The 14,202-nt window shown below is 36.1% G+C and overlaps 1 protein-coding gene across 1 annotated transcript in view; it reads right to left on the reverse strand.

Annotated features, from left to right (window-relative positions):
* The window catches only part of SF3B1 (splicing factor 3b, subunit 1, 155kDa), a 16,895-nt gene extending 3,274 nt beyond the window's left edge, over positions 1–13,621 (reverse strand). Inside the window, exons 1-22 of the mRNA XM_010193746.1 lie at positions 13,591–13,621; positions 12,675–12,841; positions 11,836–11,937; positions 11,062–11,176; positions 9,128–9,207; positions 7,750–7,917; positions 7,363–7,597; positions 6,519–6,731; positions 6,198–6,319; positions 5,325–5,522; positions 5,131–5,232; positions 4,258–4,437; positions 3,771–3,857; positions 3,371–3,641; positions 2,994–3,139; positions 2,758–2,904; positions 2,508–2,633; positions 1,874–2,095; positions 1,441–1,623; positions 1,236–1,347; positions 1,020–1,140; positions 468–599 (exon numbers count right to left, since the gene is read on the reverse strand). Coding sequence (XP_010192048.1) covers positions 468–599; positions 1,020–1,140; positions 1,236–1,347; positions 1,441–1,623; positions 1,874–2,095; positions 2,508–2,633; positions 2,758–2,904; positions 2,994–3,139; positions 3,371–3,641; positions 3,771–3,857; positions 4,258–4,437; positions 5,131–5,232; positions 5,325–5,522; positions 6,198–6,319; positions 6,519–6,731; positions 7,363–7,597; positions 7,750–7,917; positions 9,128–9,207; positions 11,062–11,176; positions 11,836–11,937; positions 12,675–12,841; positions 13,591–13,621 — 3,260 coding nt within the window. The remainder of the gene's footprint in view (positions 1–467; positions 600–1,019; positions 1,141–1,235; positions 1,348–1,440; positions 1,624–1,873; positions 2,096–2,507; positions 2,634–2,757; positions 2,905–2,993; positions 3,140–3,370; positions 3,642–3,770; positions 3,858–4,257; positions 4,438–5,130; positions 5,233–5,324; positions 5,523–6,197; positions 6,320–6,518; positions 6,732–7,362; positions 7,598–7,749; positions 7,918–9,127; positions 9,208–11,061; positions 11,177–11,835; positions 11,938–12,674; positions 12,842–13,590) is intronic.
* Positions 13,622–14,202: the final 581 nt, after the last annotated feature.

Below are 14,202 nucleotides of genomic sequence, written 5' to 3' on the forward strand. Positions count from 1 at the left end.
TGTATCTGCATTCAGTCAGTAATTGGTTGCTTATTTAAGAATAAGCATAAAGATAGGAATTGTGTTTCGTTCTACAATTTGCAGTATCACCATAGCGGCAAAAATCCATTGCAAATCAATGAGTATTAACTTGGTGAAAAATAAAAAAAGACATATTGAGTATTTAAAGAGTTTATGAAAAATACAGAGTGGGTCTGAGTGAATGAATTATCACAGCATCAAAAATTCATGAGACAAAGAGCTCTTAGTACCAAATTATACTCTAACCTTGCTAGTCTACAAGTTTAGTTCAAAAGTGCAGCACCCCATGCTAACAAACAATAGGTGACTATTCTTCTATAAAATTAGTAAAATCAAATCTACACATTTAACATGTTAAATGTAGAGAAGTTTGAATATTTCTCCCCAGAAAACTCACAGTATCAGATAACTGTGTGTAGAAGTGGTTAAGTATTAGACCAACTTACCCAATAGCTTTCGCAATATAACCAAAAGTGTTCACTGTGGCTCTTCGGATAGCTTTCTTGTGAGCTTTTAATAATTCAAGCAGTTCAAAGCAGATCCTCATCCATTCTCTTGCAGAAACATATTCTGCACCTCTGAAAGAGAATAGTGTGAGTTACCTCTTTACCAATGTTAGAAGTTTAAGTAAAACCACATAAATTGCAGGACTTATTTACTATCAACAGAGGGATAGTGTTTAAGTAATTTCCTTAATCAGGTAACTGTTAACATCAGACCTTCACTAGGTAACAGTTTACACAACATTTATTATATTGTGTGCATTCAAAGCTTGCATGCATGGACAATATCCTTCTTACAAGCTGTTTGCAAAATAATACAATTACAATTCTTTCAACAGACTGTCTGCTAAGTATCTCATCTTAAGCTTGGAGAACTTAAGAAATACCAGAATATGACAATATGTACCCAGATGTCAAACCTGATACTCAACTTCAGCTTTTGCTACAATGACTGCCCACACCAAGGGTCAAACAGTTTATCATTAGTCAGCTTACCGGTCTGCAATACGCCCAACAAGATCGATACAATTTTCCTGTACTTTCTCATGTCTGTTCTTCAGAATAGGCGTAAGCCGTGGCAGCAGATCTTTTATTGGTGGTGTCATTTTGTGCATACCTATTGAATTCAGAGAGGCATGTTTAGTTTTATAATGTCTTTTAATTTTACTCTTGAGCAGGCACGTATATATAATGTATAATATAGAAACATACCTATAACGTTCACGATAGCCTTAAGCGCTCCTAGTATGCTGCCCAGTACTTCAGGATATTCTTCGCCCAGGTACTCATACAACACAACACCCAAGTGTCCCATCAGTTTTTCCTACAACCAAGTAGAAAGATTAAAAGTTAAATTTTTATTCCCTCTCATTACTGTAACATACTACAGGAAGTTTGGTAGAAGTCAATACAATACCTCTTGACAAGTCTTCATGACAACAGCAGTACGAGAGATCAGGTCAGCAGCCTGCTGCCTAACTTTAGCTGATTTGTTGTTCAAACGCCACAAAACTGTACCACAGATTTGTGGCAAGTAGGGTTTAACTCTTTTGCCAAGAGCATTAACCACTGTGCCAAAACCATTCAGCATCACAGAATCCTGAGTGTAAAAACCAACAAAAGAATTATTAGACCGACAGCAACATCACATTTTAATTAAACTTTACATAATCTAAAATTGCTGTCAAAATGTTAACATTCCAGAGCCTGCATCTGGATTTCACTGTTTAAAGCACTAACATCTAAATGATTCTAAAAATCTAACTTAGAAGCATACATTTCTGTATAACTAACAGTGACCTCGCTTACAATTACTATTACAATGAACCAAATACTAAACACTCTTGTACCTCTGTGGTCTGTTCCTGAAAGGCGTACAAGATACCATCAATAAGTTGTTCTTCCAGTTTATGATCAATGTCTGCTGCCCCCAGATTTCCCATTATCTTCTCAATTGTTTCCATGACCATTTTTCTGTACTGCTCAGCCTCATCTTTCAGATCATCCACAATTCTAGAAATAATTTCTGCTGCTCCAACTTTATTTGCCAGCTCCACAGTTGTATCAACCAACTGAAATAGACAAACATTAAGTGAGCAAACATTGTCAAAATCTCCTTTCTACATCTTTAAATAAATTTCCCTAGTCTGAAGAGATGTCCAAAGAGAAACAGCAATCATGTATGTTAAACCCAAACTGTTTTTACCTTTAGAAATCACCCAGTGTTTTAAACAAAACAAAATAAATGCCATGAACTACCCCACCTTACAGCTGATGCAGGCTCATGTTCACAGATTAAAAACATCTTGATAGTCTCCTAAGAGTCTGTGAAACTTCTAGTTATGCAACTTCTAACTCTAACTAGTCACAAAGAAAATTCAGTTCAGGACATACACAGAAAAATTAAGCATCGAGCCTGAATGAACATTCTAATGTGAACTTTGTTCTACTGCAAATAATTCTCCAACTAAAAATCCAAAATACCTGTCTGTAATTTCTTCTGTCCAATGCCATTCTGTGCTGCCAGAAGTGTTTGAAAAAAGGTGGCAAGATTTCTGTTTTAATGTAGTTTGCTTCCACACCATCTGTACCACAGCACTGCTTTACCACCTGACAGGGAACAAAAATCCAACAATTTTAATACTGAGTATTTTCTTGTCTTGGTTTATTTTTTTTTAAGAAAAGGAAAAACATAAATATTCTATATTAATGCTAAACAGTCATTCTGACATACCTTCAACACAATTTTTTTCATCTCTTCATCAGGAGACTGGAACTCTCTGATAAGGATTAGCATGACTTCTCTGGTATAATAGTTTGCATACTCAGCATCCATGAGTGGAATCAGGTAACCAATAGCCTTCAAAAAGGCAGCCAAACCCTATTTAAAGGCAGAAATAAGTCTCTAATGAGTTACAGAAGATACACAGCCATTTCAGTTCAAACTAAAGTTAAGTATTTTAGATATACCTTTCCTCTGTGTTGACGTATACCCTTCCATAAAGGCTTCAGAACAGAATCAAATGACTCAATACCATAGGGAGTAGCTGCCTCAGCCAAAGCAGCAATAGCCAAAGCACTGATGGTGCGAACTTTCTGCTGCTCATCCACCAGACCTGCAAGAGAACAATGCTTACTACAACTTCTTGTGACTTCAAGTTCAAAATAGCAAAAATACAGGTGCAGTATAAAAGGGAGTAACTTATTTTCAGGAAAACTGAACCACTATTCCCCTTTCAGTCAGCTGAACTGTTTCTCAGTGTCAAAAGAACACAAAAAACAAGGACCTTACTAGCACTGTACCTCACTGGGGTAAGAAAAATTTTCCAAACATAAAAAAAACTTACCATGTTCAATAATTTCAACCAAGCTCCTGAGATGAGGCAAGATAGCACAACCCATAAGAATAGCAATCTGCTGTACAATCTTGATGCCAGTATGCCTAGCCTGCCAGGATTTTTTGCTTTTACAGACAGCTTTCAAGAAGGGTAACAGAGAAGGAATGCCCAAAGCAGAGGCAACGACAGCAAAGGCTCGAGCTGTTGTATTTCGGACATATTCATCCATATTATCAATATCAGGTCGCATTGTGGAGATCATTGTTGCCAAACCAGCAGCCTGAAAGAAAAAATATACAAAACATACTAATTCGATTCATGAACAACACAGTTAATTCTTCTGCCATGCCTAGAATCATGCAGCTATATGTAAGCTAACTCAGTGTCTTAATGAAAAATGGAGCTTTACCTTAGCCAAGTTTGAAATAATTTCTCTGCCCTCCACTCTAGCATAGTAGTCTTCATCAATCAGCAGTGGTTCAATGACAACAAGGATCTGAAAAAGATGAACAAATTAGTATTTCCTTTCATTAGTATTTTAAGTAGTACTTCTGGCCCTACAAGATTCCATGAAACTGGAAAAAAATTGTACGTATTATGCTCTTTTTACAGCTCTTTGTCTCTAAAGGACCTGGCCTGGGAACACTACCTAGATCAGATAAGGCCCTCTTCCCACCCCCAAGTGTGCATATATCGTTTTTACATCATGCCTTAATACTATAATACTACAATCACATAACAGGAACTTAAAGTTTGGCTTAAGAAGAAATATGAAAGCAAATTACGTTTAAAAAACCATAGTATCGTTCTCTTCTGATAGGCAAATAAAGTATACATTTATCCCAGCAAAGATCAGAAGCAGCAAATCAAAGATGAAATAGTAAACTGCAACAGACCTTGTGTACATATGGTCGGACCAAGTCATCCAGTTTGTAAAGAATTCTGTCAATGACTTTGACAAGCAAGTGACGCTCCTGATCTTCAAGTGTTGGTGACATCAGCAGAGGCAGAATCTGATTAAACAACGGCCCTGCTCCAAATTCCCGAGCTTTATCAGTAATTTGTCGTAATGCAGCCTAAACAAAACAAAACAGATTATCAGTTAAACTAAGGAAACAATAAAACAAGTAGATAATAACTAAGTTAAAATGTAATCATTGTAACCACAGGCTTCAAAATACTTGCTCCTACCACTGCAAAAATCTCCTTTGAACAACTTTGTTGATCTGTTTAAAAATGAATGTGTGAAGGGAAACACCCCAGTGTTAGCTCCCAATGTTCAATTATCAAGAAAAGCATGCTCCTGGTGTAACATTAAGGATGGCTCCATCTGAAAAGTAGCTTATACAGCACTTACTTGCATCTAGGCAGTTTGGTGCTATGGTAAATTTAGAGTAAAACTGTGCAGAAAAGACCACTAATGTATGGTATAACGTATAAGGCTGAAACTCAACTATGAGCTACACTGCTAACTGAAGTGTAAGAAGCAAAATCCAGAAAATTACAAAGGCCTGTAAACAAAAAGCACTACAAATCTGTTTCTTGTAAATGTAAAAAAAAAAAAAATACAAGCTATACACTATTTAATGATTGACACTACTGTACAAAGAGCAGCAAAACTAAGTTACAATTATATATATATAATCATATCTCAAAAGTTTAGAGATTATCTTACAGAGAACCCCATAGACAACTGAAACTAAACCTGAAAGTAAGTGCAGATTTTTGAAAAATGAGATTATATAAGTGCATCTGAGAACTCATCTTACCTTTCTCATGGGAGGTGTGCCATTCTTTATTTTCAGAAGTAATTTCATTATTTTTCTCTCTTTCTGTTCTTCAGGACTGAGAGTTGATTCATCAACATCAACCTACAATAATTCCAGACAAATAAGTAAGCTTAGCTATGTATTCAAAAGAAATCAGGAAACTTTATATCCAGCCTGAGAGAAATCTCACTTACCAGCAGTTTATCAAAGTATTGGATATCATCTGGTTTCAGGAATGGAAGATTGCCAGATGGCTGATCATTAACACTCTTCATAGTCCGGTCTTCTGTCTGCATGTGGAATCCAGTCATACCACCCAAAGGTGTTGGAGTTGCTGTAAGCTTACGAGCTGGAGTGCGAATGGGTACATAACCAGCTGGTGGGGGAAGAACCTACAGAAGAACACGCAAAATACGGTAAAAATCGTATCACAGCACAAAACTCCACAGCCTGCAAGCTAGAATGTTTATCACAACAATATAAGAGGAAGACATCAAATACTAAACAATACTAAACTTACATCTTCCATTTTAATTGGGGATTTGTGCAAGTGTTATTGCACACATTAGATCCCATGTTCACAGCCACACAAACAAATTCACCATGACAGTTTGTATTCATGCTTATCCTGTATTGATGGGTGTTTTCAGATGAAAGATCACTTCTACTGCTGAGAACCTGGATAAACTTTGAAGTCTCTTTACAATGCATTAAAGCAGCACTTCAACATGTGTATCAACACGGGGTACTTGCTGACTTAGAATTTGCAACTCTCTCCTGTGTTCTTCTTATCTACACTTAGTATTTTTAATCAATCTATTCACAGCTCATTTATGTCCTTGACATAACAACGGGCCTTTGAGATGAACTTTAGTTCTCCCTTTCTAATGAATTTACAATAAATCAGTAACCAAATCGAACAAACACCTACAATCAATAATCAATATTTAATGTGAAACACTCTACTTTTGGGACAACTTGGTTTAAAAAAAAAAAATTAAAAATCAATATTCCCTGGCAGGAGAAAAGCCATCATGGTCTGCTGAATTTTAATCCAGATGAATTACCTTATATCCTTCTGGAAACATAGCATCCAATTCTTCATCAGAAAGTGGTCTGTTTCTCTCATCAATTTCCCTTTCCCAACGCCAAGCCTGCAGCTGCTCAGGAGTCATGCTCATTATATGACCTGTATTCAAATTAAAAAAAAAAAGTTAAAAGGATTTTTTAAAAAAGTCTTTTAGATGCAGAAGGAGGTGACTTGTTTACTGACTGCCTTCACACATGCAGAACATGTTAAGCAGAAGTCTATTTCAAAATACAATATAAAGGTAAATGCTTCATTTCCACCAAAGAAAGTGAAGCCTCAGAGAATGGACTGGGCTTACCTGGTGTCGGAGTTGCCATGTTCATAGCCGGTGTACCAATGGGTGTTTTGCCAGGCGTCAGAACAGGAGTGCTGCCACCCATCTGGCTAGCAGGTGTTTCATCCCATCGTGACTTTCGTTTACTTGCTCCTGGAGTTGGTGTCTCACCAATGGAGTCACCACCTCTATCTGTACGGGGTGTCTCAGCCCATCCACTGCCATGTCCCGGAGTATCTAAGGAAGAACAAAACAGGTTTTGCAGAAAGCTGAACAGTATATACCCCAACTACAGTACCAATATCCAAACTCCAACTACAGTACTGATATCCAAACTAATTTTCAATGTCTTTGTGTCTACACTAATCAAAAATTATCAAATAAACAGACAAAAAGTAAAGACTACTTGCATTAAGGAGCAATGGTGTTTCACTATTCTCTGACACAAGAGCTTAATTCAAATTAGGCAGGTGAGAAAATGCTTCCAAAACTTGTTTTCACGCTAACCTCTTCAACAAAAATTGAAGAGCTCAAAAACATCACACACAAATGCATCACGAAAAGCAATTCAATGTGAGCTCCTTTGCTGTGTCCTTTACACATTAAAATCCCAACCCGCAGCAGTTGCTAGATATACCACAAAACTTGGATTTCATTTTTGAGCCAAGGTGCTTTCACACGTGAGTTAAGCTAACTGGCAGAACGCAATGCTACGAAGTCAGATGAAAACATCACATCGACCACTAGATGTCAGAATATAATTACTTCTTGCCTGACTTCTGAATCTACTGTTTTCTCATGGTGAAAACAATTCCATACAATTAACCATTTAAAACTTATTAGGCACTTTCCAGTTCACTATAAATACCTCTTTCTGTTTTAGGTGTTTCATCCCATCGATTTTTACGTGCGCTGGAAGTGGCACCTCCGTGGCCTGGTGTTGCATGACCAGGCGTGTCCCGTCCAGGTGTTGCAGCTCCTGCTGGGGTATGGCTGGGAGTCGGATCCCATATTTTTGAGCCTGGGGTGGCACCAGGAGTTTCGCTACCCTTAGCACGGCCTGGAGTTTCATCCCATCGCAGAGATGGTGTATGTCCAGGAGTCTGTGCAGGACAAAACCAAAAGTATCAGTATCTCTCATACTATACAGTAAAAAGACCGTTAGTTACTCTTTTTTTAGTAAATAAACTAAAATTCAAGAGGATTAGCATTAACATCTTCTGTAGATAAGCTGATTAATCACTAGGATTATTACCTCTGCTTGATCCCAACTGGATAATTTTTTAGGAGTAGCACCAGGAGTCTGATCAGCTGTCTGATCCCAACGTCGTTTGCGTTTTGAAGGTGGCTGAGATGCGGCTCCATTGACGACTTTAAGCTCTCCAGCTTTAGCTTTTTCAGCTAGTTGCTGCCTAATTTCCCTCTATTCAAGAGCAAAAAAAGACACACATAAGAAACAGATTTCTTAAGAAGGCCTCTTCAGATTATCTTTAAAAGAGATTTTACAGCTGTACCACATTTTTAATGTGAAATTTTGAGGTTTTGCTCAAATAACATGCAATTAGCTAGTGTTTTAACTTCAAGTTCCTTCTCTTTTCAAATTCTTCTATACTGACAGAGCAGCTCTATGTTTTGGAGGGACTGTTTTTAAATTGATTTCTTATAAAAGCCATTATTACAACAAATGCAAACACATGGAGAATTTTGAGTGCTATCAGTTTGTCGCCTATATGTATGCCTTAAAGTCATTACACATCTGTTTCAAACAAGTTTCTCTTCAATAAATTAAAGGTGGATGATTCAGAAAATGTGTTCATGTGAGTTATATCCTACAACATAAAAAAGCTCCAAAATTCTGATTTAAAATTCTGAGACGACATTGTTAAAACAGCACACTAACAAACTGTTTTTCACTTGTCAGTGGATCCATAAACAGCAAGATAGTTGAAATTGTGAACTAGTTCCTGAATTAAGCTAAGTCAAGTAGGGTAAATCAATGTAAATTTACAGAGGCCACTGGAACAAGATCATCTTGCTCCAATTACCAAGATGGCACTGTAGGTATTAACCTAGAAATTTGATGATACTACCAATATCTTCTTACCTATTAAAATGAATTATTAATAGCCATGAATGAAGCAAGCACTTTTTGGATTTACTTTTTTTTTATATTTAAAATCGAACATCAACCTTACACCAGGTTCTTAGCACTGCAGCATCTCCTGGAAGTGCCTCAACAAAAACCTTTTAAAACCTCCCTGGATTCCTTTTACACATAAGTCACAAAAACAAACATCTCTGACACTGAATGCCCCTCAGTGACTGTTAGGTTTTTTCCCTCTTCCTCTGAAAGGAAATAAAACCCAAAAAGTCCAAATGCTATTAAAAATCCAGATTAATATATATTGAGACTATTCCTCCCTCCATTGTTTAGGTACTACATAGAATAGATGTTATTTAAAAATTACTTATTTAAATTCTACTGACTTTCAACATGTAAAGAACAAGATTTTCTTAAGAAAAGGACTTCTAAGATAAAAAGTCAACAGAGCTTCTGTTCCCACTTATCTAACATGCTTTCAAAGGTTCTAAAATGAAACTAAGTTCAAGTGGAAAACTCTCCACACACACACCTCTTCTTTTGTTAAATGCTGTTCACGCATAACATCCATGTATGTTCTGGCATTCATTTTAGGATCTGGGGTCTTCCCTCCTGTGGAAGAGAACAGCAACAGGAATGGAGCACAGTGAGTACAGGATAAGCAGAAACTACTGACTTTTTCTATTGTCCTGCTCTAATACTATATTATTCCATGATCATTTAATTTTACTTTTTGATTGAAAATTTTTAAAGTTACATGTATCTTACGTTTATTCAGTTTGCTGATCAATTTAACCTGTTTGAACACAAACATAACTACTGCAGTTTCAAACAAATATTTTAAAGCCGATATAAATGATAAAATGACAACAGAGTTAAGAGTCTTCAGAAGTGATGGGTTCCTGGGTTGCTAATCCGGAATACGTACACTTTCGTGCCTTTGTCTCCATCAGCAGTTCTGACTTCAAGCAGCAGAATAGAAGCCTAGAAAATTATCTCTTTACCATTAGTAACACTTTGGAAAGATATTTATATTCAAAACATTACCTTGTGTAAGCTGCTAAATCCTAGTTGTTATCTGACTATAAGTAACTACAGCATACCTAAGTAACGTTTAAAAGGTTTTATCATAAAGACCCATTTATAAGTTTGGCAAATCTGGACATGTCTCCCAGATCTTCTAGTGTCATATTGTAAAAGGGCTTCATTAAAAAAACAAAACCAACCAAAACAAAACAAAAAACCCCGAAAAACTGTTTGATGACACTTGCCCCTCTTCTCTTCTCAAGGTACAATTGTGATTGGGAGCTGAATGCAACACAGTACATATACCACCACAATGATACTCACAGGTAATGGATTTTGTGTACCATATGTTGTTTTATGCTGTGTATCTTGCGTTAATTAAACTTTTAAATGTTTTACAAGAAGCCCAACTTTATAAAAATGAGACTTGTCAAGAAAAACACTTTAAGAAAAAATGTGCAGATTTGCTATACAAGTGGTATAGCATTATAATTTAGGGAAAAAATAGCTTCATAAACATTTCTATGCTGAAGACCATTGCCCAATTGCCTGTGTCATTCTGACACTAGCTTTGATAGGACCTTCCTTTGGAATACTTTTTCACCATAATCTACACAGGATGTGTTGAACTGCACCCTTAAGAATGCAGACAGGACTGGCATATAGCAGTACTGCTGTAGGAAAGAAATTAAGGACAGTTAGTATGGGCCTGTGAATTCTGACAACACATGTTTATATCAATTACAATTAAGCACTTAAAATAATTACTATCCCTATTAATTCATGCAGGCTGAAATTCTCATTTGCAAAACCTGCAAAATAGCTACTAATTTTAAGCCAACAGGCACCTTATTGCCACATATGCAACTCACTCACCTGAAGAAAGTTTCTGTCAGACCCACTAATACCCCTTTTCCTGACTTGCATTCCAAAGTTATCAGAACAGACTTTGATACTATTAATAGTTCAAGTCTTATATATGCTTTTGCATATATATGCTTATTTTAGCTTTACCACCTAAGTTTACATAAGATGGTAAGAATTAGGTGCTCTATTTTGAGAACTAGCATTTCAAAAGCAATAACCCTGTAAATCTATGACTTGGAATGAAAACTTTCAAGGTACTGAAAGAATCTGAGCACTCAATACACAAGTTGTTCAACGTATAATGCACAACCCAAAACAAAATGAAAAGAGAAACCTTTAACCCTTTGTGTTTCTATGGCAATGGCTCATTATTTTCTTGTCCTTCTACCTGGAAAGAAAACTTGTATTATAAAGATGAAGAATATGGCATCTAGGTTTTCAACCAAATCTCTATAAAAAGGGGAAGTTTAAAACAAAACTAGATTTACAAGCATGCCAACAGAAATCAAAGGGCTAAAGACAATTAAAGACAACAAATTTCATAAAGGGTATAGAAAAGTCAAAATAAATTACCATCTGCAAAAGGATCAAGACGCTCAGGGGAAATTATCATCATCCGCCTGTGCTTTTTGTACTCATCTTCCCGATCTGCAATCTTTTGAGGACGGTGTTCTGCAAAAGGATCATACTAAAAACCGAAAAAAAGTCTGTTAGTCACATATGTAAGAAGAAAAATATGGAAAGCGTCTGGTGACCATAAGCCTGTATTCGCTTTCAGTATTACTAAAAAGGCCTACTTTATTTTCAATCTCAACTACATAGGAATGGCAAAACATTATATTATGCTAAAATAAATTTTACTTCTACAACATAGAATTTCTTATAAAACAACTTCTGACAAAAATTTCCTATTTTAAGGTATTTATTTACTTGTTACCAAAGCATTTCATTGCCACCAACCCTCCCCCTTCTTTTTGCAAGGGGACTAAACACTACTACTTATGCTTTTAAATGTCACAGAAATATTCCAGGAATATAAAACCTAAGTGATTACATTTTCTCACATTTTTAAAGTACCTGACCTACACAAAAAAATTAAAATAATTAATTAAAAAATTAAATGGCATATACGCCCACACTGCCTTTACATGCATAAGTACCAACTTTTATCACCCTGTAGAATTCCAAACTAAAGCAGGAACAAGCTTACAGCAAAATTAAAATGCCACAGCCCTTTACATACACCTTGTATTTCCAGAAGACAAGACTTGGTCTTGAAAAACTTTTAACACCTCTTTCCCCTAACACCTACAGCAGTATTTTATTGTGCGTTCACTTAAGATCTACCTGTTCAGTAGACTGTGGTATGTCATTAAGCAATGCCACTGGAGCATGGTACCCCGGCTTCTTCTGGCCAAGCAAACTTGTAGAAGGGTAGTCATCATCATCCTGTCAGTAAAAACATACGGCAAATTTGTCACGTCAATATTGTATTAAATAAAATAATGTCAGATCAACATACTGTGGTCATAGAAAAGATGAAAACACACAACTAGAATAGTTAATTCCAAATGTTAGCAAGCTTTTTTGTATAGTTTGTTTCATTATTCCCAAACTGCTGAATCAGATAAACCTACCCACATCACTAAAAAGATAACTTTTTCTCAACAAGACTCAAGAATTCTGCAATATGCTACATTTAATCAAGTATGCTTTCTACACCAGTTCCACAAAAAGTCTGTATTTCACATTAGCGCTACTGATACAGTTTCCCAGTGGGCACGTGAAAACTGGTGGACAAACTCAAATCATTTTTTCTTAAAAGTCAGCTAGATATAGAAATTTGCTGGTCCAAGTTTGGTTGGTTTGTTTGGGTTTTTTCCCATACAATTTTTCATTTTGGCAGCAATAACAAAATAAAGTTAATTATTCCAGTCAAGGCTAACACTGATTAAGTACCAGGCCACAACTTCTTCCCTTCTGCTTGGGCCTACATGACTTTCAAAGCTCAATTCATGAAGTACAAGTAGACTTAGAATTTATGAGCTTCCCAGATATGACATATTTGGTCCAGTACAGCTTTAATGACAGTAACTGCTTTTACTTCAGCAACTGCTATTAAAAATTAATCAAAATTCCAGAATACTTAGCATGCCCTAAACAAACAAATACATAAAATCACTTACATCTTCCAATTCAGTTGCTGCAATAGAAGTGACATATCCAGCAAACCTGCTGTCACTGCCTCCATAAATTTCTTGATCATAATATCCTGTGGAATCAAGGCCTACTCCTTGTGCTTCATCAAGAGCAGGCTTTTTTCCTTGAATTTCTCGAATTTGTGCTTCGATATCTAAGGTAAAGAACACACACACAAAAAATCAGGACTTTTTACACATACACAAAATGTAACGCTCTTGTTACTATGTACAGCAAACCAAGATTGGCACCCCATTTCAAATATTATCTATAACTAACTAACTAAATAAATATGACACAAAAAACTATAAAATTGCGGTGTTTCGAAGCAGCTTTTCCTTAATATGTAATATTATCCAGCACAGACTACTTCAATTGTATGGCCTAAAGCAAACTATTCAAACCCACTGTTAACGTAGCTCATCTTCCACAGATAGAGAAGGTAATTTACAGCACAGTAATACTTCTCAACACTACACTAATACAACACTTTCTCAATGAATGTAAGCCTCTCATTAAAAAAAGCCTTTCAAAATGTTATCACAATTAACAAACCCATTTACTAATTAAAGAAATCTGTTCAAAACACCTACTGCGTAAGTTGTCATATCTGAGAACATTTAACAAAACCACCATGTTCTGTGTTATTTTGTATACTGCAAAGCTGTATTATCTTTGAACAAACTAAAAAAACCCAAAAACTCTAATACGCCACTGGATACCAAGCTAACAAAAAAAAAAAGTTAGGACCAGTTTCTTCCCACTCTGGCAGCTCAAACATCAGTTACTCATGACTATTCCTGCCTGCACAATCATCTTTGAAGAGTCTACTGTTTTTCTGGGTAACAAAAACCTTAACCTTCAAACAGGACAAATGGGAGCGCTGTCATTCTTTTAATGTACCCTGGTCTAACTGATCACCTCTGGAGGCCATCTCTGACCTCAGAAATTTGGTACTTTCAGAAAGAACATTAACTTGTTAACTCAGAAAGGAACAAAATTAAACCATGCTTCCTCCTATCTGTTGTAATGCAACAAGAAAATAAGCTACAGTAATCCAACTATCTTCAACAAATGCAACTGTGATGTAGGTGTATGACGCCACAGCTAACTCCATACAAATCATTACTGTTTCCATCTCAATTTTGTTTGATTCAATGGATACGTAAAGATAATTATCCAGACAATGTGAATTTCAGTAGATCAAATAATTATTTTCAGGGTCATAGAAATACCCAAGGGTTGCATTCCATGGCTGAAGGAATACCAAGGATCGTGTTTGAGCAGGAGTGTTGGACTATACGGTCTCAAAAGTCCCTTCCACCACTCTGTGATTCACCCTTTCCCATTGGAAGCGGCATTCCCTGCTACTTTAACTTGAGGGAAATTTACTGATTTACAAAAGCTACAGAAAATTCTATTCACAAATAATATTAAATCTTAACTATTCAATAGTTTTTACTATTGTTGCTCATTTCTTTTTTTCAGGATGAAGGTTTTCCCACCAAGATATCT

This window comes from Mesitornis unicolor, unplaced genomic scaffold (genome assembly GCF_000695765.1).
Source record: "Mesitornis unicolor isolate BGI_N332 unplaced genomic scaffold, ASM69576v1 scaffold1071, whole genome shotgun sequence".
In the NCBI taxonomy this organism is placed as follows: domain Eukaryota; kingdom Metazoa; phylum Chordata; class Aves; order Mesitornithiformes; family Mesitornithidae; genus Mesitornis; species Mesitornis unicolor.